This window comes from Eumetopias jubatus, unplaced genomic scaffold (assembly GCF_037043125.1).
Source record: "Eumetopias jubatus isolate StellerSeaLion01/CBP00866 unplaced genomic scaffold, mEumJub1_p1.0 scaffold_6, whole genome shotgun sequence".
Lineage (NCBI taxonomy): Eukaryota > Metazoa > Chordata > Mammalia > Carnivora > Otariidae > Eumetopias > Eumetopias jubatus.
The window spans coordinates 49,947,735-49,974,182 of record NW_028274812.1 but is presented as its reverse complement, the minus strand read 5'-3'; the positions used below and the strand labels follow the sequence as shown (position 1 = coordinate 49,974,182).

Sequence of the window (26,448 nt, the reverse complement as noted above, 5' to 3'; positions counted from 1 at the left end):
TGTGTGGTACTTCCTACTACTCCTTAGTTCTCACCTTTCAGAAGCTGGTTAGAAGTTCTAACCGACTTTGGGACTGAGAGAATGTTACACGGAATGGGGAGGGGAAGTGGAGGGTATTTCGGAATTCAAAACAAGTAGACTCTGAGGAGAAGCATTCATCAGAGAATCAAAATAACAATAAACAATCATAAATCAGAAGAGATCAAAGCCAAATTCCCTTCTCCCCCACCTCCCAGCCAACCTTCCAAACTTTCATGTATCTTACAAGGTTCAGTCCCTTCTGGGCCTTTCCGAGACCAAACCCGACACAGTACTCAGGATGCCATCCCCACAACCTCACCCTTGGCTCTGCTGCCTGCTAGCTCCTCTGTGCACCTGGGTAGCTCCCTAACTTGAGCCTCTGGCTCCTCATATGTCAAAAGATGACAGTGAGGCACAAGGCAGACAAATGCCATGAAGAATAAATAAGAACACTTGCAACTTAGTATGTGGCTGGCACACGGGAGCCTTCAATAGATGGCAGCTGTTTACTACTTTAAAAAAATCTCTGTGGCTGTGAGGGGCCTTGTAGGGGGCAGGCCACGTTCTTGATCTGGGGGCTGGTTACACAGGCATGTTCAGTTTGTGCAAATACAGCAAACTGTACACTTCCAAAACATTGTGGTAAAACACACATAGCAAAATTTACCATTTCAACCATTTTTAAGTGTAAAGTTGGGCAGCACTAAGCTCATTCACGTTGTTGCGCGACCACCACCATGCACATTCTGATATGTGCGATTTTCTGCAGGTATTTAAATAGTTAAAAAAAAACCCACCCATACCCATTCATGATGACAATAATAATTTTAAAAACCCCAACAACCCTGTGGCTACTATGTAGACAGTTTTCTGAGATCCAGAAGAGTGACTGGCCTCTTGTGGGAGGAATCTAGCTCCTGTCCTTGAAAGGTGGTGTATTCTGAGAGTTGGGGGTGTCCCAGGGAAGGGGTGGGCTTTCTAAGGAGGCAGTTTTCAGGCCTGAGGGAGCTCCCTGTTAACAATGACCAATTCTCTTTTCTAGGATGGGGATGCCCTGGGGCGCCTCTAGCTCCCCTCGCTTGCCTCTCCTCCTGCTGGAGCTCTGAGGAAAGCTCAAGAGCCAGGCTTTGACTGGTCCTTCTGCCCTCATGGTTTGCTCAGGGAATGGAGTACAGAGCAAGTGGGGCCGGCAGCATAGGAGAACTTCCTGGTGGGCCCTCAGCCTTGGGGTGGCATTCCTCCCTGGTCCCTGCGGAGCACTCACAAGGAAAACTTGAGGTACAGGGGAGAAGGCCTGACTTGCAGATGGGGGCATCACCATTTTCTTTTTCTTTCTTTTTTTTGGGGGGGGGAGAAGGGCAGAGGGAGAGAGAGAATCTTAACCAGGCTCCATGCCCAGCACAGAGCCCTACATGGGCTCCATCTTACGACCCTGAGATCATGACCTGAGCCAAAATCAAGAGTCGGGTGCTTAACTGACTGAGCCACCCAGGTGCTCCTTTTTTTTTTTTTTTTTTTTTTAAGTAAACTCTACACTCAATGGGGGGCTCGAACTCACGGCCTCAAGATCAAGAGACTCATGCTCTACTGACTAAGCCCCACCACCATTTTCTTTGAAGCCAGAAGTTTTTGGGCAGGCACACTGCCTTAACCTAATAGAGGCAATATTTAAAAACTACAGGGAAATACGCCTATACATAATGCCATATATACCTATGTTTACTCTTCTTATAGGTATTAAATGTAGAATTTGATTCTATCCTTACAATGAGTGATTCTGACCCTTGAAACTTCCCCATTGCCTATTTAACTGTTGTTCCTACTGGTCACATCTAAAATGCACGCACTGTAGTCATTCACAAGTGGGCGAAGTCCCTTCTCCTTCCTTCTCCCTCACAAAGATTTCAGTCACTTGCGGATTTTCACTCTGGGGAAACGCCTCCACAAGCTTCACCAATCAGAGTATTTAGCAGTTTTGAAAACAGAAGGAACTTGTTGCCAGCTGTAAATGAGGGCTCAGCTAGTGCAACTTAGGAAAAGCAACAAAACAAAAAAACCCACCTCAAGGCAGAGAGAGGGTAAGGTGGATAGCCAAGCTTTGTGCCAATCATCTGAAAATGCAGATCTGCAGGGGGCACTACTGGAACTTTTCCAACCTGTAAACCGAAAGCATCAACTCTGCTACTATGATGTCCCCCAAAAGCTCCTTGGACATGAGTGCCAGAAAATACTGCACTGGCTCATCAACTCTTCATTTCTGAAGTTCAACTGCTACACGCTAATGAATTTACCAAGTGTTCTCTTAGCATTTCAGAGACTAAAAAGGCACAGGCTGGTAACACAAGTATTCTTTCCCAATCTGAAAGATATGCATACTTCCCCGTCCCTCCCTGAACTTACGAGCTGTTCAATATTTGGAATTTCTCTCCTTTGTGAAAACTCAGGTCATCTTCTGTCCGTGCTTCATAATCATAAAGGGCTACAAACAGGGTCACTCCTGACAAAACAAAATCAGAAGGGGAGAGATTATTACACAAGGGGAAATTAATTCCAAGAAATGAGATCTTCACTAAAATCTCATTCTCAAAATCTACATCTAACCATAACATGGTGTGGTGGTGATGTAATTAATGTGTGAAACCAGGGTTGCAGGGCTGAAGTTATGCCTTGGTCTTTGTAGGGGAAGCGTTATTTGATCTGACTGAAGCCTAGAGCTGGAAGTGCATTTCTCTCTGAGTCCTCGGGAAGAGGCAGATGTTAATATCATGTCCACAACCAAGGGGCAGCAGTGGTGCTACAGTTCAGATCTGTGAGGCCTGCAGCAATTAAAGATACAAATTCCCTTCCTCTCAAGAGCCCAAGTTAGGTTCAGGGTAAAATAGATCACAGTAATGGAGAATGTAACAGGAAACTCCTTCTGCAGCCTGGGACTGAGAAGACCCTCTCCATAAATGCACACCCCAATTAGAGGATGTCTTGCTTTTGGCATCCGCAATTGCTCTGGGGACTCTGTCTCTCCTACCACAAATTTGCCTATCCTTGCATTGATCTGTAGTCCTTACTCCTCATAACCACCCTGCATTTTCTCATCTGGTGGACTCCCCACAGAGGCCCTTCCTGCTCTGCACAAGTCTGCTATTGACAACAGAAAATCTCCAGCATCCCATTTTGGCTCAGGACCTCCTTCATATAGTGGGTAGAATTCTAAGGTAGTCCTCTATGAGTCCTACCTCCTGGTATTCATGCTCTTGTGTAATCCCCCTCCCCTGAGTGTGGGTGAACCTAGTGACTTGCTTCTAACCAACAGGACATGGCAAAGGTGATGGGATGTCCCATAAGTGATTAGTCTTCAAAATGGATTACGACTTCTGTCTTCCCTGCAGACGCTCTGTACTGCCACTTTGGCCTGAACACTTTGATGAAGCAAGCTGCCTTGTTGGAAAGTCACACATGACAAAGAACTGAGGGTGGCCTCTGGCCAACAGCCAATGGGGAAACTGAGTCCTGCCAGCACCACAACGAGCTTGGTAGCAGATCCTTCTCAGTTGGGCTGTGAGGTAGTGACTACAGCCCGGCCAACACACCTTGATTGCAGCCAGTGAGAGGCTCTGAAATGGGGGATCCAGTTAAGTCATTCCTGGTTTTCTGGCCCCCAGGAACTGTGAGATCCTAAATATGCATTTTTTTAAAGCTGCTAAGTTTGCGGTAATATGTTATGCAGCAATTGTTAACTAATACATTCCATTTCTCTGCTCTCTGGCTCCTCATTTTGATCTCCGCACACTTCAAAGTCCCTGCTGTGGCCTAAAGAACACACAACATGGATTCCACTCTTTAGCAAACTGCCATTTTGCTGTGTCCGTACTTCCAAGGGAGCAGATGGGCCTGTGGGGCTATTCACAAACCAGAGAAGGAGGTGGGGCTTGTTTTTCCACCCGATCCCAAGTGGGACTTCCTGTAGGAGAACTGGCGTTCTGACGTCTGACCATGCAAAGCAGCAGGGCTCATTTGGCAACTTTAAATTTCTTTTTAAGAAGAGACTGGCTTAAAACAAAGAAGTGGAAGCCTGTAAGGTCATGCTTATTCTCACTGAACACTCTATTAACAGATTCCTTTTGTTACATAATTTGAAGACAAGCCCAAGCTCCACTGTGTGGGAGACAAGGAGCGCGAGAACGGGCACTTCCAGTCCCCACTCTCACCCCGCGTCAGCCGGCAATGTCTCCCTGGGCTGTTTACCTTTTACGGATGGAGAGGAGAGTCAAAGGAGGTCACAGGGGCACACGGACACTGCTCTTGGCCTTAAAGCACTAAAAGCAGTGGTGGAGAGACAGACATGCACATATAACAAAGCCGAATAATACAAGGCAGAGAAATCTGCCAACATTTGGGAGTACTAGGTTTTAACTTCCAAATTTTAAAAGGGACCAGGAAGCCTCTTATACTAAGATTGTCCCTGACAATGAATCATGGAACTCTACATCGAAACTAATGATGTAATGTATGGTGATGAACATAACATAATAAAATAAAAAAAAAATGTAAAAAAAAAAAGATTGTCCTTGACTACAGTAGAGACTCCCATGTTCAAGGCAAGTATTCCTTTCTGGTGACTTTATGAATGATACCTGCAGACACAGGGATTCGTATCCAGCATTCATGAATGAATGAACAAGGTCAATGTCTGCGTCAGCAGAATTCAGTCTGGTTGGCAAAGAACTCAGCAGGCACGGGAAGTGTGTGCTGGTGCATTTTTGGCTCTTTTTTCCCCCTTCTGCATCCTCAGAGACAGACTTCCATAGAATGCCTCTTTCCTTCTTCCCTCCAACCCAGGTGCCTTCCAGGAAGATAGGAAAGTATACTAACATTTATGAGCTCATGCGAGGCCTACTTTAAAGAGAAAGTTGGATCCACTACAACACAATGATACAATGCCCAAAGCTCTGGGTCAGGTCCCCTGGATATAACTACACTGCCGTGTTGCATGCAAAGGGAAAAAAAAACCCTGCTAATGTCTCAGTAGTGCCAGCTCCCCAGGTAAAAAGGCACAGTGGGTCCTTATATACGACTTCTGCTCCCAGATGAGCCAAGAGCACAAAGGTTGATGTATATTTCTTTAAACATTCCTAATAAACAAAGCAGTCTTGGAACAAATAATGTCAAATATCTAGTTACCATGATTCACATGCTGGGAGATGATTTGGAAGGCTAAGGATGCATGAGATAACTTTCAAATATTTTGCAAAACATATGTCTGAGAATGTATGCCAGATATTTTACAAAGTATTAGCTAAGTCAGCAAATGTACATGGCAGTAAAACAGAGCCTCGTGGTGGGAAAGAGAAGGAAACTTAAAAAAAAGAGAAGGATTCCTTAAGGATACATAACATTTGATTTGATTTTTTTAAAAATATTTTATTTATTTATTTATTTGAGAGCGAGAATGAGATAGAGAGAGTACATGAGGGGGGGAGGGTCAGAGGGAGAAGCAGACTCCCCGCTGAGCAGGGAGCCCGATGCGGGACGCGATCCCGGGACTCCAGGATCATGACCTGAGCCAAAGGCAGTCGCTTAACCAACTGAGCCACCCAGGCGCCCCATAACATTTGATTTTAAAATACAAGAGATAAATGATACACTTGAGGACTGATAAACTCCGTCATATGGAAGATGATGGGAAGATCAGAAAGAATTAATGAAGATGAATGGCCCAAAACAAATGCTGCCAAATGTCCTCACTGGCTGGGAGGTGACAGGCAGGCTGATGATTAGGAAGATGAGGGAGAAGGTGCTACCCCCTGCAAAGTGGCTCTTAACTGGGGGATGGGAGGAAAGTGCACTGATATCTAGAGGACTCAAAACATACATTCTCAGATCCAGTCCCGGAGCTTCTGATTCAAAAGATCTGGGATGGGATTCAGTATTTTGAAAAAGCTGCTAGTTATTCTGAGTCAGCCAGCCAAGGTTGAGACCACTGATTGGCCTAGAGTACCTCAGGAGAAGCTGTTACCTCCTAACCCATGCAGAATCCTCCCAGAGCAGCTACTTGGGGATCACCTAGCACCACTGTAGCCAGCATTTCATTTGTCCATCAAGCCCTGTTTGTTTTGTTTTAATAGCCCTTCATCTGGCAGTGGGTAGATGGAGACTGATGATGAAAAACTTAATGTTAAATCCTTAGTTAAAGGGAGCCAACTGGAACACAAATGTTCAATTGACAAAAGAATGAAGAACAGCCTAATTCTTACCCGTTCCTCCCCTGGTACGCAAGGTCCCGGTATGTGATGAAGAGTTCACACCCCCAAAGACGGTGAGTCCTTGGCCCCCCGCCGCGTGGAAGTTGTTGTAGTTGGGGATGGAGGTCACGCCGAAGCTGGGGTAGTGCTGCGGGGTGGGGTCTGTGCCATAGCGGTACCCGGAGCTCTGGGTCAGGCTGCCGTCCCTCTCCTCCGTCAGTTTTGTTGCTTCTTTATCCTTACATTGCACACAGCCCATTATCTAAATTCCTGCCGAAAACAAAAGGGAGGCACGTGAACTTGCATGCTCCTTAGCTGCTGGGTTGCTGGGTCATTTATAAGGCTCGCCCTTGGCTATTTCAGGCCTAAAAGGGAAGAAGGAAAAGCAGTGGCTAGGGCGGATGGTTAGAAGCGATCTCACGGCCCTTGACAATCACATTCGTTCCCCGTGTGCTCTGGGTGACGGGAGCCACAGAGCGTATGGTCGCCAGGCAGCAAGGTCCTCACATGCTGCCCCTTAAAATCCTCGAACATTACACACGTGCTTAAAGATAGCCCAAGACTACTTATTATGCTTTTCTTTAGTCATCTAAAAGAATAATGTATGCTCTAGGAAGTGAGTCCATGCAATATTAGAACAAAAACCTCCATTATGGCAAAAAAAAAAAAAAAAATCTAAGCAAGAGGGTGGAGGAATGCTGGAAAAGCCAGAAGACAGCTACTGAACAGCTCACCATACTTATTTTCTCATGGGTACCCATTCTTCAGGCACACACCTGGTAAATTTTAAGCAGTAAGATGACAATAAGTATCAAAATTAAGAAATCATTGCTGGATGAAAAATAAAATTAGGGGCACCTGGATGGCTCAGTTGGTTAAACGTCTGACTCTTGCTTTTGGCTGAGGTAATGATCTCAGGGTTGAGAGACTGAGCCCCATGTTGGGCTGGGTGTGGAGCCTGCTTCAGATTCTCTCTCTCTCTCTCCCTCTGCCTCTTCCCCCCTCTAAAAAAAATTAAAAAATAAAATAAAATTGGTAGAAACTAAGAGGTCTGGGTATATTTGCAGGATGTCATGATAGCCTACAGTAACAAAATCATTTTCAGCTGCTAATTAACTTTCCAAATTTCCATTAGCTTTTGACATCTTTCAAAAATATAAAAAAAAATCAATCTCATGTTCTAGAGTTAGTGGTGGACTAAAAACTCAGGTCACTGTCACCCCACCCTCCTCCAACCTACTTCTCCTGTGCTTATCGGAGAAATGCCACCATCCATGACTGACTTGCTCAAGTCAGAATCCTGACAAGCAACCTCATTTGCTTCCTTTTTACTTCTCACTCTCCCCATCTCACACTCTACTATCCAAACATGCCGAACTTCTCAGTTATTTAAAGGTTCAATTTTTTCTGCTTTGCTTTAGGCCTTGGAATGTGGCCTTGAACATTTTTTTCCTGATGTGCAACATATTCTTCATGTTCCAGGTAAGACACTGTTTCCTCTGCAAAGCCTTCTCTGATCCCCATACCCGCCTTCCAAGGCTGGGGGGATGTTCCTTCTAAGTGCTCCCATGGCATCCTGATTTCTCCCATCATGGCACCTATTGTGCCATATTAAAACATGGTTTGTCCATTTATCTCATTGCCCAGTGGACTGCGGGTTCCAGGAAAACATGGCCCTGTCCACTTTTGTCAGAGCTATAATGCCAATGCCTGGCACACAGCAGGTGCTTGATAAACAGCAATCAAATGAGTGAAGATTCTCTAGCCCAGTATGTTTCTCTTTCACCCTTTGTCTCTGCATCCAAGACCAGCCTTTCTCTCAGCGACTTACATTTGCAGTTGACCCTGCGTTTTTTAATCTATTGGTATGTGTGAGAAAGAAAGAGGATTCAGAAATACAAGGTTAATTCAGTTAAATGATGGTACTTTGGACTGTAATACTCTGTCAGGTTGATGGGGGTAGGTAGAACATGCAATGGATGCCGCTTCCAAAACTCTGAAAAGTGGCCCATATGGAACCAAAGGATCAAATAAGAAACACATGACACCATGTGTAATTACATGTGTTCAATGGAGAGGGCTGGTACAGGAATGGAAGGGACTTGAAGTAGTGAAGAAGAAAGAAAGAACTAGTTTTTCTTAGTATCTTGCAATCCAAAGTGGGGAATGCCACATCAGATACGGAGACTCTTGGTGGGGGGCACTGCTCTAAGCACTGCTTTTCTGGGGAAAAGGGACATGAAAGCAGCATCAGACTGCTCTAATGTCCTCTTACATTACACATTTCAATAAATACTCATGGAATTCAATGTCAGCTCCTGAGAATGGAAATGTTGGGAAACGAGCCGCCTACTGCTTGAGCTGAGATCACCCAATCTGGAACACATTTCCGCGTAAATCATTCGAGATTAACTTACAGTATACTGGGTCCAACATGCTCTCTAACTTATGGTAGATGAATGCCAATTTAAAAAATTTCCAATAGGAAATGCAAACTATGTCCAAGGCATGATTTATTGAAGGAATTTCATCATTTGTTGTTGGTATTGCTTCATAGGATTGATAAGTACCTTGCTTACTTTATATTAACTTCTTCATGGCAGAAAGTTGCTTTGAGCTCCCACAAAGGCCAGACAGAAGACAGTTCTTGTCCCAGGCACTTTTTTCAGGCATTGCACTGATCTACTGTAATTAGAAGATGTGAGACCTGAATCACAGTATCACATCATTTACATCAGCGATTCTCAGCTGGGGTTGACTTTATTCCTCTCACCCCCACCGAGGGGCATAATAGGCAATGTCTGGAGATACTTTTGGTTGCTACAACTCAGGGATAAGAGGTACTACTGGTACCTAGTCGGTAGAGGCCAAGGATGCTGCTAAACATTCTACAACATAGGATAGCCTCCAACAGCAAAGAATTAATTGGCCCCAAATGTTAGTAGCATCAAGGCTGAGAAATCCTGATTTATGGAGGAGAAAGAATTTATATCCATATCTTCGAAACAGTATATAACAGCTGTTTCCCTTATATGTGTGATCAACATGCAATTCACAATGCCTTTCTTAGGAGAACAGGCAGGCTGGGTAGAAGGGCACAATTTTAAAAATTGGTATGAAATGCTGATTCTTCCCTAGAAGATTGTTCCTTGTGATAGAGAAAAGAATCAAAACCAATGAGAACTCTCATTACAAACTACTCTTTCAACTCCAGCAAAACAGAAATGACACATCAGAACCCCACTGAAAACAGGACCTTATATCTAACTCATCTTTCACAATGCACCAAGAAAAAGCATTACCACTGGAATAAACAACCAACACCATATACAGACCTATGAAATAATGAAAGGAAACAAACAGTAATCTCCTTGAAGGCAGCTTATTTTTTGGTTTTGTTTTAGTATCGCATCCTGAGGGTCTAGAACAGTGCTGTATGCTGTAGGAGCTCAATAAATATTTGTTAAATGATTACAATGCAAAAACCCAAAACTCAGTCAAAATCATTTTGGAGAAATGGAGAAAGAAAAACAGTTTTCTTTTGTAGAAGGGACAGCTCTGTTACCACTGCATACATTTGCAGTTTAGAGTAAGAAATGTTTCTGCACAGGTTTGCTTACTCTCTTCCCTTCGTTGACAAACATTATAGACCGAAATAAATCAGTCAATGCAGGCTCAAGACATTAAAAGTTAATCACAATGAAAATATTTGTGTAAGAACTTGTGGTCTTCTTCCTCCCACTTGCGGTGGTCAGACTAACCATTTCCCGACGGAAGATTCAGAAGCCGCTCTGTGAGCTGTACCCAACATGACTTCAGGCAAACTTCTGAGCATTCGAGTTAAAATAAAAACATCCTTTATTACATACGGTTCTGTGGTGTGGCGTTTATGGCCAATGCTGTAGGTCCATTATGAACATATAATGTACTAATATACTTGCCAGAGATCTGTGGGGCACTGGGAAACAAGGAATAATGCCGTTCCAAAAGTGGGACCTTGGAATTACTCTGACAAATAAATCCTACACCAGGAACTCATGGCCATCCTTCTCTGCATGTTGTTGTGCCTAGAAAAACTGATGGACAAGCACTTTGACCAATAAGATCCTGTGACTGTGGTCGAGGTGTCTGGATTACAGCCACGAAGCCCCCCTGTTCTTCAGTCCTTTGGCGAAACCAAAGGGCTCTTTCTGTTATGCAAGGAAAACCTGATTTACATGAAATTTCCTTAGTCCTGTGGATCTTATGTGTGCCAACAGCATTAAACCACTCAGGGAAGAGTTGTCAAAGAGGGAATCCGAGGACTGCCACACCTGCACTGTCTGGTGCTGTGCCATGTGTGGCCTCAGAATCCTTCACATAAGCCCTCGAGTGATCAACTGAAGCTGACATAAAAGATGGACGCTATCCCCGATTCTGGGCCTAGGCTGCTTTCATCCAGAATGAGTCTGGCTGAACATACATTCCCTCCACTGACGCCCCAGACCACGGTCCAGCTGCTAGGTGCACATCAAACACAGGTACAACAGATAAGCTCACGCTTCCTTGCACGCCACTCAGTAAAGCAACACCCGTACACTCAGGTTATAATGCTGCAGGACTTCTGAGAAGATTTCAGAGAGCTAGGTACCAAAAAGGGGAAAAGGCCATTGGCAGTCTTCTGCAAAAGCAAATTACCTCCTACCGAGACACATAAACTTGCAGGCAGAGGAGGGATGGCTGGAGGAAGGCAGGTGAAAGTGACAACAAATAATTTTAATTTCAGCAGTGTGAGCACTTCTATCTCAGAAACCAACCTAGGTGGGTGTGGAGAAGTGAGGGCCCTGAGGCCTAAGTTCCCATCCTTGCTGCTGACACCAGACTTGGAAGAGTGACAGGTCGAGCCACACTGGCCTGCCCTCTGATGTGGCACGTTTCTTGCTGGTACCATTCACCATCCCTTTAGCTGGTCTCCACTTTACCTGGGTGAAAATCATAATAAAAGTAAAGGAACAAGGAAGGGAACCTAGAAACCAAACACAAGCAACTGAGATGGGGATAGTTGAAAAAGAATTTAAAGCTGAACTGTAGATCGACTGCACAGTCTCATACACTTCTCTGGGAACAGGGCAAGAACCGGTGGTTTAATGAGCAACCACCCTTTTCTGGGCAACAGTAACACCATGAGGCAAGAGGGTGAGATGTGCAGAAACACATCAGAAATGACTTGACTTCTGGGGAGAAGAGCCATGGCAGGGGGTTCTCGGTCCTTGTCAGATTGGAAACACCCACAAGAATCAACCGGAGGTATCTAGCTACATTCTCCATCGAGAAAACAAATCCCTTGAAAGTCTAGGAAAGGCTTGCTTTAGTTTTCACCACAGAAGTGCTGGAAGCCAGACGTTCAGAGACAGATGAGTGCCACGTTGGTAGCAATGGCTGTTGGGACACAGAACCTGTCACCCAAATTTCCCAGCACTTTCAATCCTTTATGACGGGACTTTCCTCTTTGTAGGACATTGGGTCCTGACACCCCACAAGAGAGTAGGGGTGGTGCTGTCTTCTGAGGACACCAGGACAGAAGGGCCAGTGCTGACTGGGGAGGCTGGAGAGAAAGCAGGACCACGCTGGACCGTCTTGGAAGTGCAGACACTCCCCAAAGTCCCTGCCACAGCTGGGATGGGATGGTGGGCATGTAAATACTCCAGGCCTGAACCACAGTATTGATATGGGGTCCAGCCAGTAGTCCCAGATGGCTAAAAAAGAAAGAATACAGAGGACTCTGCTTCTTTGCTGCCAAATGGAAGGAAGGAGTGAAAATCTGTGCCTTGCTGAAAAGGTGGTATGGTAGGCAGAACTCCAAGGTATGCCCCAGATTCCTGCCCTTGGTGTGACAAACCCTATGTCATCTCTAGGACTCATGACTGATGGGAAAATCACTCCCTTGATTAGGCTATTTTATTTGGCATGGTTGATTTTAACAAAGAGAAATTATCCCAGGTGGACCTGACCTCATCAAGTGAGCCCTTGAAAGGGACTGGGCTCTCTCTGGAGAAGTAGATACCAAGTGTAAGAGGCATTCTGGGGCAGGGGTGGGGGGGAAATGTTCTCCACTGCTGGCTTGGCAGATAGAGGGGGCTATGTGGCCTTTAGGAACTGAGCACAGCCCCCAGCTGGCAGAAAGCAAAGAAATGGGGACCTCAGTCCTATAACCACAAGGACCTGAAGTGGGCCAAGAACTTGGAAATGGATTCTTCCCTGGTCAAGGCTTCAGATGAGAATGCTGTTGGCCAATGCAGCCTTGGGAGCAGAGAGCTCAGCCACACCATGCCCAGATGCTCAGAACTGTGTGCTAATAAACAGGGGCTGTTTAAGCTGCTACGTTTGTAGTAACTGAAGAGAAAATGAATACCTATTTTGGTGGAATGGGCACCACTGAGGTGAAGGCTCCAATCTTGGTAGTGATGACCAGTATCAAATGAGGGCTCACTGCAAGCCGGGCACCATGCTATGTACGGGAACATCCTATCTCACTCGATTCTTATAACAGTCCTCAGACAGAAGTATGATGCTTTCCCCTCATTTTACAACAGAAGAGCAGAGAGGTTTGAGACTTTCCCACAGCTCCGTCAGGGGTGGTGAAGCCAGACAGACTGATTCCATGGCTGGCACATGGAGCCTATAGACCAGAGTTGCTTCCTGCCCCATGGACTCCTGGCCAGTCCATGTAAGGGTGCGGGTGTGTGGTCAGAGGGGCCTGTGGGGATGGCTCCCTAGTGCCCCAGAGCTCTGCTTCCTGTGCATGACTAATGGGGGCCCTGACATTAGGGACTGGGCCTCACTCCCCCACATTCACACCCTGCCCCAAGACTGTGGGATCTGTAAGGGTGCTGGGACCATGCCAGGCGTGGTGAGTCACCGGCTTCCTTCATGTGGTGTAGGGTCTTAATGAGCGTTTGAACCAATGACACTGAAGCTCCCCTTAGTTTCCTGATATTTCCTAGATGTGGTGAGTGTTTGTTTATTTGTTTATTTATTTAATTTACCTATGTGAGAGGGAGGGGGGGAGAGAGAGAGAGCACAAGTGGGGTGAGGGTAAAGGAGTAGCAGGCTCCCCACTAAGCAGGGAGCCCGATGCAGGGCTCGATCCCAGGACCCCGGGATCCCGACCTGAGCCGAAGGCAGATGCCCAACAACGGAGCCACCAGGCGCCTGTGGTGAGTGTTTATATACACCACAAAGGAGTGAGCACTGGTTTCCTTGGTATAAATGAGCATGTGGACTGCATTTAAAACATGATTTGCTATACAGGCAAAACTTTCTGGAACATATTTACTGTATAAACAGAACACAAGCAATGCCTCCTCCAAGCACAAAATAACAGATTTCTACTCTTGGTGGAGTCCCATGAGGGAGAGCACCCTCCCCCCACCCAAGCAATAAAATGTCACATCTTTGAGGTGATAAGACTAATGTAGACCCAGGAACACCTACAGTGCAGACACCAGCCACATGCAAGAGTGGGAGAACAGAGCCTATTTAAAAATCAAATCAAAGCTTTGCTTCGGAAATAACAAGAGGTGGTGTTGGATGATCATTTGTGCGTGACTCTGCAAGGTCCTCTGGAGGGTGAGGACAATGAATCTCATTCCGTACCGCACAGCAAAGGACCCGAACTCATATAAATCACTCTCACAAATGTCACATCACTTTAAGAAAAAAACCACATTCCTGGCACCTAGATTTTTTGGCTATCACCCTGGTTTGTCTTGTTCAAATCACCCCCCATGCCGAGAAGCACTGGCTCACTCCCTGCAGCATGTTCTCCTTTCCCTTCTCTAAAACCTTCCATTCCCTGATGCCCGGAGAGTCAAATGTACTTAATAAAGAAAGAAATGGAAGCATTAGACCCTGATGGTGAGATTTAACACTGCAGTCAACAAAGAGCTGGAACCATTCCCAAACCCAAATGGCCAAATGAGGTTTTAACACCAAACCATGGAAAGGCTCCAAAAGGAGCAAAGAACATTTTCTTCTTACACTCACTTCACTTCAGATCTCAGGGTTAAAACAAGAGGGAAATGGTGATAAAAAATAAGGATATGTTTTAACTGTCTATGCCAAAGGGTTCAGAAAGAATTAGAGCACAGATTATAAAGTTTTTCAGGCCTTCTCTCACCCCTTTTGGGAAGGGAAAAAAGTTCCTTAGTGGTTACTAGTTTAAACTTTTATTTTTATCAATACATAATTCACATACCATAAAATTCACCCTCTTAAAGTTTACAGTTCAGTGGTTTTATATTTTTTATACACATATTACATATATACATTATATATATAAATACATTATATATGTAATATGTACATTTAATATACAAAGGAAACCACTGTCACTATCTAATCCTAGGACATTTTCATTACCCCCAAAAGGAACCTGTACTCATTCAGCAGTTACTTCTCATTCCCTTCTCAGACTTACACCTGACAACCAAGAGTTTTATGTCTTTACGGATTTGCCTATTTGGACATTTCATATGAACGCAATCATATAATATGTAGCCTTCTGTGACTGGCTTCTTTCACTTGGCACATGGTTTGCAAGGTTCATTCATTTTGTAGCATGAATCAGTACTTCATTCCTTTTTATGGCTGAAAATATTCCGTTGTAGGGACACATCACTTGTTTACCAATCATCAGTTGATCGACATTTGGATTGTTGCCATTTCCTGGCTGTATGAATAATGAGGCTATGAACATTCATGCATAAGTTTTTGTGTGGACATATGCTTTCAATTCTCTCGGGTTCATATTTTAATATGTAAGGAATTTATATAGATAAAAAAACCCCTAAGATTAGGTAAATGGGAAAGCATGTTAATTGGCAGTTCAAAGAAAGGAAAAAGGACTTGTGAAACTTACGGGAAAATGTTACCTTCAGTAGTAATCAAAGAAACACAATGTTGATTAATGAGAGACTTTCACCTCTCAATTAACAAAATTTCAAAAGGAAGTCTGCCCAATAGTGACGGAGGTCCCCTGAAATGCCTATTCTCATGTATTGCTGATAGAAGACCATGAATTAGTGTATAACCTTTTCATAAACCAATTTGACAATATTATATATATATATATATATATATACACAACCTTAAAAATGGGCCTGTTCTTTGTGAATCTGTGCTAAAGAGACACTTTTTGAAAAATGACACATAAAGAGGTCCTATGACATGTTATTTATAATTTGAAAGTTAGAAAACTTGCTAATTGTTTAACAAGAAGATGATGGCTAAGTATATAATAAGGCATGCCTATCATGTAAAGTAAAACAAATTAAAACTTCTGGTTACAGAAAATAATCAGCAATACAGAAAAATGCTCATATTATACTAAGAAGGATCACATGATTGTCACTATATGACAAATGCCTAAAAAACTGTTTGGAAGGAAAGATACCAAGATGCTCGCTGGTGGTGTGTGGGGGAATAACACTATGGGTGACTGTTCTTTCTTCTGTTTTTTTCCCTCAGATTATCTATACTGAGAAAGCACAATTTTTATGAGAATAAATCATTTTTTTAGATAGGAAAGATCCCTTTATCTGTTACTGATTTAATTTATATATAAATATATAACCATACATTGATGAAGTATGCTTTGTGAACTGAAAAATTAAGAGAAGGAAAGAGAGTAACTGATGCTAAAAAAAATTTTTTTTTTTTGAGGGGCACAGAGACTGTTTATTGAGTGGCAACCGATTCTAAAAATTAAGAGAGGGAGAGAGAGTGACTGATTCTAAAGTCTGTTAAGAAGCAACCTTTCCTCCTGGAAGGTTTGAAAGGTGAAAGGTACTGAAGGACAGAGAGATTTCTTTTTTTCTTTTTAATTAATTAATTTATTTGAGAGAGAGAGAGAGAGAGAGAGAGAGAGAGAGAGAGAGAATTCTCAAGCAGATTCTCCACTGAGTGTGGAGCCTGATGCTGGGCCTGATCCCAGGATCCTGAGATCATGACCTGAGCTGAAATCAAGAGTTAGCTGCTTAACCGACAGAGCCACCCAGGTGCCCCTTAGGACAGAGAGGTTTCTGCGTGAGTCTTTATAACATCTGTGCTGGGAAGTGGGCAGTGAGGGAGCAGTGCTGGAAGGGGTGGTGAATCACCCAGATGGGCAGCCACGAAAATCTAATTAAGGGCACAGATTAAGCAAAGCCATAACACATAAACAACTCAGAGGACCATGTAGGTGGCAAGTGGCAGAATGTGGGATATCAGAACCAGAAGTCGGGTGGCTGGATTGGTGGGTTCTTGAGAACCTTCAGGGCCCAAGCTCCTAAGTACCTGGGGAAACCCAATAAAATCAGAATGACAGTACTCTGAACAAGTCAATGTTGGAACATAACTGAGGAGTTCTGGATTTTAAGGTATCTGCAAGACCTCTCTGTGAGCGAGGGCCTGAAGACCACACGCTGGCATGGCTCTAAGGAGGTCGGCAGAATGAAGTGAAACACTTTGTTCTTTGGATGCTTGTTGTTGGTGGAGACAAGGGGACTTGCTCAGGGCACCAGGCAGAAAAATTCTATACTTTTCTCTCACTTTTCTTCTTGTTGCCCTCACCCTTTCCTGCTGGGACATTCAGCCTGGCATTTTGATGGTGTGACTTCTGACTTTGACTAGAATTCCCCAGTCCTTAGAATCTGGCGCATTCCAAGCAGGGCACAGAACAGTAACCAACACTGGTTTATGCGACCTAAAATTTTTCAGAAACATAAAAGATTCAACAAAGATGCTTCTTCCTGATGTTGATATTTGGCCAAACATCTTTCTACTCTCCTTGGCCGTGTTATATAAAAACAACCAGAGGAAAACAAAAATAAAAATGTAGGCTTCCTTTCATGAACTGGCAAAAGGAAACGGGAGAGTCAGTGTCACATCTGGGCCACAGTGGTAGAGACTGGCTTTCTGGGCTGAACTGGCTGAGGGCCCAAGGGTCGGGGTGTCACCTGGTGGAGCCACAAGAAAGCACATTAGCACAAAGCAGCTGTGTGAACAGGCGTCATCAATGCCCCCTGCCCGCCAATGTGGAGAATGAACGCTGAGGAGGTTCTCTCTCCAAGGCCAAACAAAAACCCTCTCTGCCAATCTTTCTAGTCTCTATGGAGGTTCCTCGCCAGATGATTCTGCAAATGTGGCCTCTTTCTTTCAGAAAACAATGAATTCTTTTTCCCTTTAATTCATCAGTTAAAGAAACAGAATGGACTTTGAATAAGGAAATTTTACTTTTCTTCTTTTTGCCCTCGAGCTCATGTTTGTGTTTGTGTCCCCACGAGACCCCCTTTCCCTGATGACTTATCTGGAGTCAGAGCGCCCTGAGAATTTGGTTGTGAAGCCACTTGCGTTGTGTTTTTGGCACTGAAGCAGATGTCTTTGAAGACTGACATGAAGCCCCGGCACCCCTCCCCTGGATCTTTATGTTGGCACTTTCTCAAGTTGCAAGGAATCAGCAACACTCTGGGCCTTCGCTTCTGCATCCCTTGCAGTGGTTTCGAATTTCAAAGCTTCTCGGCAGCTGTTTTGGTGTGAATGCTGATAAAGTAGGCCTTCAGAAAACGCGCCCCTAACTCCATGGCCTTTACTGGTTCAAGGAACAACAGTGACAGTGATGACGGGAACAAAGGAAACACAGAGGCTGGTGGACTCTAGCCAGCCTCCTCCTACCACTTCTGCGCCTGAAGGGAGTGACGACAGTCTCTGCGTCTTCCCTCGAGCTTACTTTTCTAACCCGCTTTGAGCCCAGCTCCGCTGACTCTGCGGTAGTTGCGTCCAAGCTGAGTGCCTACAGAGACCTGAGGAAATTAACGAGGAAATTAACACGGGCGGTAGGCTGGGCCACTTCAGGGACGCTTTGCCCAACAGCATATGAAAACAGTATCTGGAATGACAAACTGTGGCCACTCTGTGTGGGAGGAACACGTGTTGCTAGAGCACTCGTTGATGACCGACTTGGCACCAGATAGAAATCCTGTCAGGTTTCTGTTAACAAATCTGAAAAGGAAAGACGCGGTTTATATACCAGCATACATTTTGTAAACACCGTCGCTTATAAAATTTACAGTAAAGCAGTTCAATAGTGACTTTTCACTTGGCATGTGAACGCAGCACAGTGTGAATTTTAGAGTGTCTTGCACAGTAATTGAACTTGGGGTTTATCTCCTTAAAGAAGACAGCACAGCCGATTGTCCCCTTGCAGATTCTGGTATCAGATTCTGGTATCACAGCCTTACAGTGTTGAGGCCCGAACCCAGATGCCTGAGAATGGGTAGCGGGAGGATGAGGTGAAGGGTGGGCAGACTGCTCCCTGTGCCACCAGACTCACGCCCTCCTCCACAGTGAGGCACCCGAACACTCCATTTTCACACTCCCTTGCTGCTAGGTGTGGTCATGTCCGATTCTGGCCAACCAGCTGAGAATGGATGTGATATATCCGGCCCCTGTGTCTTTAAAGGAGAGTGGCTTGCTCTCCATCCTCCATCCCACTTCCAATGGGCTGGACAGTGGATGTGGTGCTGGTGAATTGGCTGCCTCCAGGCAGAGGACGGCAACCTGACAGGGACTGGCAGAACCACAGGACACAAGAACCTGGGCCCTAGACAGTCTTGGAGAGCACGGCTGCTCATCTGCCTTAAAGCTGTGATCTGTGACCTAACACGAGAGAGGCATGAACGTGTATCTTGTGGGAGCCACCGGATTTTTGTGGGGAGGAGCGAGTGGGGTCTTTTTGTTATAACAGGTAGCCTGTAACCTACCACAAGAAGGAAGGAAATCTAACATAGAGGTCAAAGGTGGCTTTATTGGTCACTTATTTGGTTTTTTCCCCATAGTCTCTAGAACCAATAAGAGCTTCTGACCTCCTTTGATACTGACAGTTAAACTTGTATTAAGGCAGGTTAGTAAGATAACAATAACAAATTGTAATAGCTACCATTTATTGAGAACTTATTTTGTGCTTGGCGCTTCACATATGGTATTTCATTTAACCTTCAGGACAACCTTGAAAGGGCATTCCACAGTTAAGGAATCTTGGGCTCACAGGAATTTAAGTTAACTTGTCTGGGGTCACCCAGTCAGTGGACCTGGATCCACGTCTAATGCAATCACACCCTCTTCTTACTACCCCATGTTTCCTTTTGAGAAGCAGGCTCTGCTCCTAGCCATTTTCTTCATACTTTTTGAAAAAAACAAAGAATGAGAGATTTAATGGTGTGACAGGAGCTGGGCATTGCTGTATCCTACCATTATTTCATTTTTTGCACTAGGGCTGAAAGTGCTCTTTAAGTGTTCTTCTCTTTACAGTGATCCAGCTTAGGACTGGCTCCTAAGTCTCTAGGACATTTCAGTCCTGGGTACCAGGCTCCTGGATCGGAGAAGGTCTGGGAGCAGTGACAAAGCCGGGACAAGGCTGTGGGTTGCCACGTGGTCCAGAGCATATCACTTGACACTGTGGAGCCCAGTGTTCTTCTTGGTCGAGCAACAGGCCTCAACAAGGAGCTCTAAGGATTCATACCAAGGCTAACACTCCTCAAGGAGCCCAGAGCCCTCCTGTACACACTCAAGCAGAACCAATTCTATAAACAGGCACAGAGGTCTCCACTCTCCACAGCCCTAGAGGCCTGTTATCAATCACGAGGACCCACGGAGTAACGTGACCAAGTAGTCAGGTTTGGCTATGAATGCTCAGGTATCCCTCTGCCATGGCCAGAGCCTGGACCATGCATATTATGAGACTTTTAATGACGTGACAGGAGCTAGGCATTGTTATGCCCTACAGTTTTTATTTTATTTTTTGCACTATGGCTTAAAATGTTCTTTCTTACTGTGGTTTTCAGAAGACCCAACTATGCCCTCCATGTCTCTCTGCTGCTAAAGTGAAGAACAACTTATGATATGGTGCAATCAGCTCAGGTACTCGAGACCTGCTGGGGTCTTGACCCACCTCCCCCTCCTCACAGGGAGGCTCTAATTCTCTCTGAGTCTTTCCTAGGATTGCTAGGTATAGCTGTTCTCCTGAGCTGCTGGAGATGAGGAAGTTACACAGAAAACAATAATCAGGACAAAGAAACTTCCCCCACCCCCCCAGACAAAAGTTACTCAGAAATCACCATAGTAACAAATCACCTGTTTTCAACAATTTCATTTTCCTTGCATCTTATCTCTCTTTTTCTTTTTCTTTACAGCCCTACCTCTAGCCTCTAGTCAGTAAACATATTTTTTTTTTCAGTAAACATATTTTGATACTCTCTATGTGATAGGCGCTGTGCAAAGTGTTGTGGATATGGAGTCAAGTAAACAAGGCCCTGCCCGGGAGGAGCTTATGTGTACTTAGGAGGGAGACTGTCAAATCTGGACTTGGGTTGGGGAGAAAGCACAGAGGGGTCTGAATTCATCCAGGCCAGCCACTGTGAGGTACCTGGCCCAGGTGAGGAGGGGGTGGGAGTGCACATGAAAGCACAGATGTGTGGTAGGGCATGGTTCCATGGGGCTTACTGGATTTGTTCCTGCGTTTACAGAGCACTGAAACATGTGCCAGGCATCATGCAAGGCTCTCAGAGGGAAGGAGCCAGGCGCCTGCCGAAAAGGAGCTTACAGTTTAATGGAATGGATATATGCAGCTGGGAAGGTGGTGGGAGATGAAGCCAGATTATAAACAGATACGTGTCCATTTTACTGAGCACTCACTGTAGTGCCTGAAGCTGGTGCTAGGTACGATAAGCAAACATTCTCCTTTGATCCATTAGCAGCCTTGTGAACTGGGTACTATTATTCTACAGATGGGGGAACGAGTATAGGGAGGGCAAGTTACTTGAGGAAAGCCCCACAGCTAGGTTGAGCTGGATTTTAACCCATAAATGGCTGAATCTAAGACATAATCTTAACCACATGCTAATAGGCTAAAGTATTTGCACATTATCTAGCTGATGCTTACTCAGTATTAAGCGGGAGTGGAACTGGGTCTCGACAGACACATACTGAAATGTGGGGGAGAGGAGAAGCATGGGGGAGCCAGACAGTGAAGCCAAGATTGGGAAGAGACTGCACACAGGTGGATGGAGGCATCTGAGTAAGATGTGACTTCTTCAGCTGGACAAACAACTCCATCCATTCTAGCAACCTGTCTATGCCTAATTCATACCTCATAATTCATCCCCAACTGTCGCAACACTGTACCTTTTGTTGCAAGTGAGAATACAGATCTAAAACCATACTGCTGCAGAGGCAGTTTGGCAGAGACAGTTTACTATGGGACTATGTAAGCTACATTTTCCGAAAGCCCTGTCAGAAAAAGAAGCCCAAGATCTTTTAGGGCTGGTAGGAGTCGGAGATGTGCAGCTGTGTAGATGGTTGCCTAAACATGGCAAGGACAGATAACAATGGAGATAGACACACATCTGCAATGCATGACATCTGGAAAAAGATGACTGCTGTCCACTAAAAAGGGCATGTAACAGCTAATATGCAACAATGGACTGATGACCTCTGATGTCCACAAGAGGAGCCTGAAGAAGGGGCTGGGGGTAGAGGTGCAGGTGAGTGTAAGGTAAAAAAGGGCCCACCACCCTCTCACTCCGACCATGGGCAGTTTACTCCATCAAGCCAAACAGAAATGTCTTTTGGCAGAAGTGGTGTTTACATCTCAGTTTTGCATGGACTATGTAATACTAACGACTTCTTTAGGCTAATGTCAGAAGGTTACTTATATTTTAGCTATGACAGTTCTGCTCACATCTCCAGGCTCACTACGGTCAGAGGATGGAAACTGCCCATCCACTAGCAGTAGTCATCAGTCGGCAGCTCTGAGCAGTGGCAATTCAGCCCAGCACTAGGCAGAACTGGCCTGTCCCCAGAGCGCATGCTGAGCTCCTGTGGAACTGCCTTACAGACTCCACGTGACAATGACCCAAGTGTGGCTGCATACTTTGCCCCAGTTCTGGTTCAATATACCCCCAACTGATGGGGTCAGTAACAACAGTACACACTTGGAATGAGCCCAGGCAACAGCTCTGCCATAATTCTTTTTGACAAAGGCTGACCTGACACGCTAGTCATCAGTCCAGGCGGGGGGTGCGGGGGGCACGGGGAAGGTCCTGTGATTAACCAGCCTACACATCCTTGGTTTCTGCCAGGGTTCATCTTTAATCTGGACACACATTCCCCGAATGCACTCTCTACTAAGTCTCCTCTTAATTTCCTACACATTGTGCTTCTAAGATTTGCATTTTCTACACAGTTTCCATTGCTAAAATGAAAATGTTGCTAAAAATTAGTGGATCTTTGTATCTCTTATAGAAAATCAATTATTTGTAACAATTCCTGCCTTCCTAAACCCACTAAGCTGTTTACTAAGTTTGTTTTTCTTAGCCCATATCTTAACTGTTTTAAATCTGTGTCTGTCTTAACATGCTGGCTGGTTAATCTTCCTTTCCAGTTTTTTCATTATTTCTTCAAACATCTGACTCTTCTTTAACTTAAAATAAGCCTCAACTAAATTTCTCTTTTTCACTTTTGGCTCTGTTTCCCGTGGCAAAACAAACAAACAAACAAACAAACAAACAAAATGATCACTTTTTTGGTACCAGAGCATTTTTACTTTCTCATTTAGGTCAGGTGACAAAATATCATTTATTCTCAAACCAAACCAAACCTACCCCAAACTCACCCCCTCCTTTCTCTCTCGAAATTCCAGCATAAAGAGGTGATGCTATTGGCAGAATTTTCAGTCTGCTGATACGAAGTACTGATAAAAATGTGGAACAACAGAATTCCCAAACCCTGCTGGTGGGACGTAAATTGTTATGATTACTTTGTAAAAACAATTTCACATCATTTAGTGAAGATGAAGATGCATCCCTCCTCTGAGTCACAATTCCACTCCTAGGCATATATCCTAAAGAAGCATGCCTATGTGAGCCAGAGGGTATGTGTCCCTGCAGGTCTGGGGCAGGGCCAGGAATCTGTATTTTTTATAGTTCTAGATGCAATGTGGGGGCCTTATTCCATAGCCAGGGACTGGAACTGAAGGCCTATAATATCAACTCAGATCTATCTTTGGGGTTGGGTCCCTCCAAGGCCTGTGGTTCCAGCCACAGGAAAGCTCACTGCAGAGGAGTGACTGGAAATGGGACAAGCCTGCTAGTTGAGTAACTATGCTTGGGATGCTGATCCGTGGTCAAATTCACTGTCATTTCCTCTTCTTCCTTTTCTGTCAGACTGGCTGCCGGGCGAGGTTGGGCTTGTGTTCCTCATGCAAACTCCACCTCATCTGGAGATGTGTTTGGAGTCAGCATGACCATCATACTCATCTTCGACACAAAGCCCCGAAGCACCCACCCAGACAGGGTGCTCTGAATGTGCTGTTCCCTGCCAGGAATGAGAAAACATCTAGGCGAGGTTTCAGGAGAGAAGGCTGAAGGCTGAGCCCTGGTAAAGAACCATGGTTCTTCTTCTCTGTGCAAGCCTTTACGTGGGCATCCATGTTTGTGATTCTTGGTGTATTGAGTCCAACGTAAGTACAATGCTAGGTGCAACTTGGCTTTTAATAAATACTTCCAAATGACAATGAACAGAAAGCAAGATAAGGAATTTCTTCTCAAGAAGCAAAAGCAGCTGTGTGCCTTCTGGTGTAAAGTTGCCCTCCACCTTCCTACTGCTCTGTCTGCTCTCATTCAGGGAGGTTGTATAATGGTGTCTCTCTGTCACCCTCACTTATGTTCATCTCTCCACCTGATGGCAAGAATGGCTTCCACTATCCCTCTCCTCCATTCTGGCTGAACAAATGGGGAAAGTGCATCACCTCCCTCCATTTGTCCAGTCCCATAATCCTCCTATTTTGAAACTGGAATATCCCTGGGGCAAAGTACAGATTACCATGTGGCTATTGTTCTTTTAGGTTTAAAAATATCTTCAAGGTGTCAAAAGTTTTACAGATTCCACTGGGCACCTGAAACCTGCCCTGTTCTTTAGCCCCAGTAATGTCCTAAGGGTGGAGGCAATTTGTTTAGTTTAAATCATTAAGTCCTCATAACGTAGGGTTCTGGCAAGATGCAATATGTGTAGGAGATGATGATGTGATGTTGGAAGGAAATCAAGATGATGATATGGTGCAAATACAAATGGAGTTGGGTTGGATTTCAGGGAGGCCACACAGAGCCCATCTCTGCATGACTTGGCCTCGTTCCCACAGCCCTGCCGGGGTTCTGTCTCTCACTTAAGGCTGTTGTGGTCTCCAATGGAGCAGCCTGCAGCTTGCCCAGCCAACTGTCTCAAGAGAGGCCCCGGCGAGGCAGTTCATTATTTGGGCACGTAGGAGAGAGAGAGGAGTGATTTTTCTTTTAATGGTTTCAATTCTACTCCTTCAGTTCTAAAATGGGTTGCCTTGTAATTCTCTCCTCTTTCTTTTCCTCTTTGCTTCCTTTCTCATTGCCTTTGGGTGTCAGAAGGGTAGAAAGCCATGACTGAGGGTTAGAATTTATATTTTGAGTAGGTGGCTATAAGTATTCTGGTTTCTTCCCTGTACAATGGGGATTATGCCGATGTTTATAAGAATAGACATTCTACTATTAATTACTAGTAGGAAGTTACTGATACCTGACCATCTTTGATCTGAAAAAAGGAAACATCAATTTCATATGGTTCAAATGAGTAGATAGTATCTAGACCATTAACTGTCCATGTAGTAGGTGCTTAGTAAACTGCAGGCTTACTAGCCATGTATGTATGTAAAGAGAGGGGGCATGCTGGAGCCTGGGGGTCTTCCTGGGGTTATGGCTGGTCTTTCTACACCAGGCACAAATGACATCCAGTGACTTCCTGGCTGGCCAGGAGATAGCCAATCTGCCATTACTGGTGTCCAGCTACACTGCCAAACTAATCACTATGGATTAGTAATAACATTTAATGAGTTTAACTGAGTAGACAAACAAAATGACTTTGATAAAAATTAAAAGACAATAAAAAAAGAAAATAAGGGAGAAAGCTGCATTTCTGTCTAATCTTTAATTGGTTTCAACTCAAGAAAGAATCCACTGCCTAGAGTTCTCAAAAGGAACCACAATATTTGTATGATAGTCACATTGTTAATGTATTAGTTAGAAGGTGGGGATGGAGGGTTGTTTGGTCGTTTACTCTTAGAGAGAAAAAAAGGAGCTTTTAGTGTAACTCTTGGGTTAAAAATCTCAGTATGAATCACATCACTGAAGAGCCAATTTCAGGGGTCACTAAAACTATAGCACTCCTGTCAGACAGCAGTTTTGCATCTACTAAGCTAATTTTCACATAAACACTAATGTCCGAAGCACAGATTTCTCAGAAGCTGTAGACTGATGACTGATAACCTGGAGAAAAGTACATGGATCTCAGGCAGAAGGGGTTATATTTAGCTCCACTACTTCCTCAAAGCCACAAGGAGACTGTTCAGAAAGCCCTGGCATTTTGGGCACAGTCCTCTTGGCCTGATATGATCAAAAAGCTCAAAGGGAATAAGGAACAGCCACATTCTGATTCCTCACAGATCACTTCTGTGGCTCCATGAAATGTCATCAACCTCTCCCATTACACTGTCCATACCCACAGGGCCTGAGTCACCTGAATGCAGGACCTTTCCTTCATGCTCTGGGACTTCCACGGACCAGTGGGGGCTGCTATATCCAAGTGGGCACCAGATGCTGGGAATGGGCCCCATCTCCAAGGCATTTGAGCAAGGTCTCCTGGGTCTTCTCCTTTACCTGTGCTGGGTTAAGAGCAGAGGACTCTTCCACCCAGATTAGACACTAAGCCTTTGGCCAGAACTGGGTGGTCTAGAAGTATACGGCTTTGCAACATTTTGGGTTAACAGTTTTTGGACTTGTGGCTTTTTCTGATGATAATCTTCCTTGCTAAGCCATCTATCCATGGACCTATATGCCCAACCCTTATTTGTTTGCTAAAAATAGGCTCACTGGGTTTAGTAACAAAAAGGAGTACATGACAGAAGAGGAAGACCGTTTGTTTGGTGGTGCCAGGAGAATCTCACAGTGCCAACGGCGGCCCTGGTCTGCAGTGTGCTGGGCTGCCCGGAACGTATGTGGCTGACCCCAGCCATGGGAAAGAGGTATGAGTGTGCAAGGTCAACAGCTCCACAAGCACACAAGCCTCGTGGTTGAGGAGTGGGAGGGCAATTGCTTCT

The 26,448-nt window shown here is 44.8% G+C and overlaps 1 protein-coding gene across 5 annotated transcripts in view; it reads right to left on the bottom strand.

Moving 5' to 3' along the window:
• FYN (FYN proto-oncogene, Src family tyrosine kinase) overlaps positions 1–26,448 on the bottom strand; it is a 209,792-nt gene that overhangs the window by 49,466 nt on the left and 133,878 nt on the right. For 4 of the 5 annotated variants that reach the window (XM_028104114.2, XM_028104112.2, XM_088023887.1 and 1 more), the window contains 2 exons: positions 6,270–6,527; positions 2,422–2,518 (listed from right to left, as the gene is read on the bottom strand). In XM_028104114.2, the coding sequence (XP_027959915.1) occupies positions 2,422–2,518; positions 6,270–6,516 (344 nt within the window). In that variant the 5' untranslated portion in view covers positions 6,517–6,527. Of the gene's footprint in view, positions 1–2,421; positions 2,519–6,269; positions 6,528–11,053; positions 11,219–26,448 lie in introns of all 5 variants that reach the window. The other variant, XM_028104113.2, reaches the window with a different exon arrangement.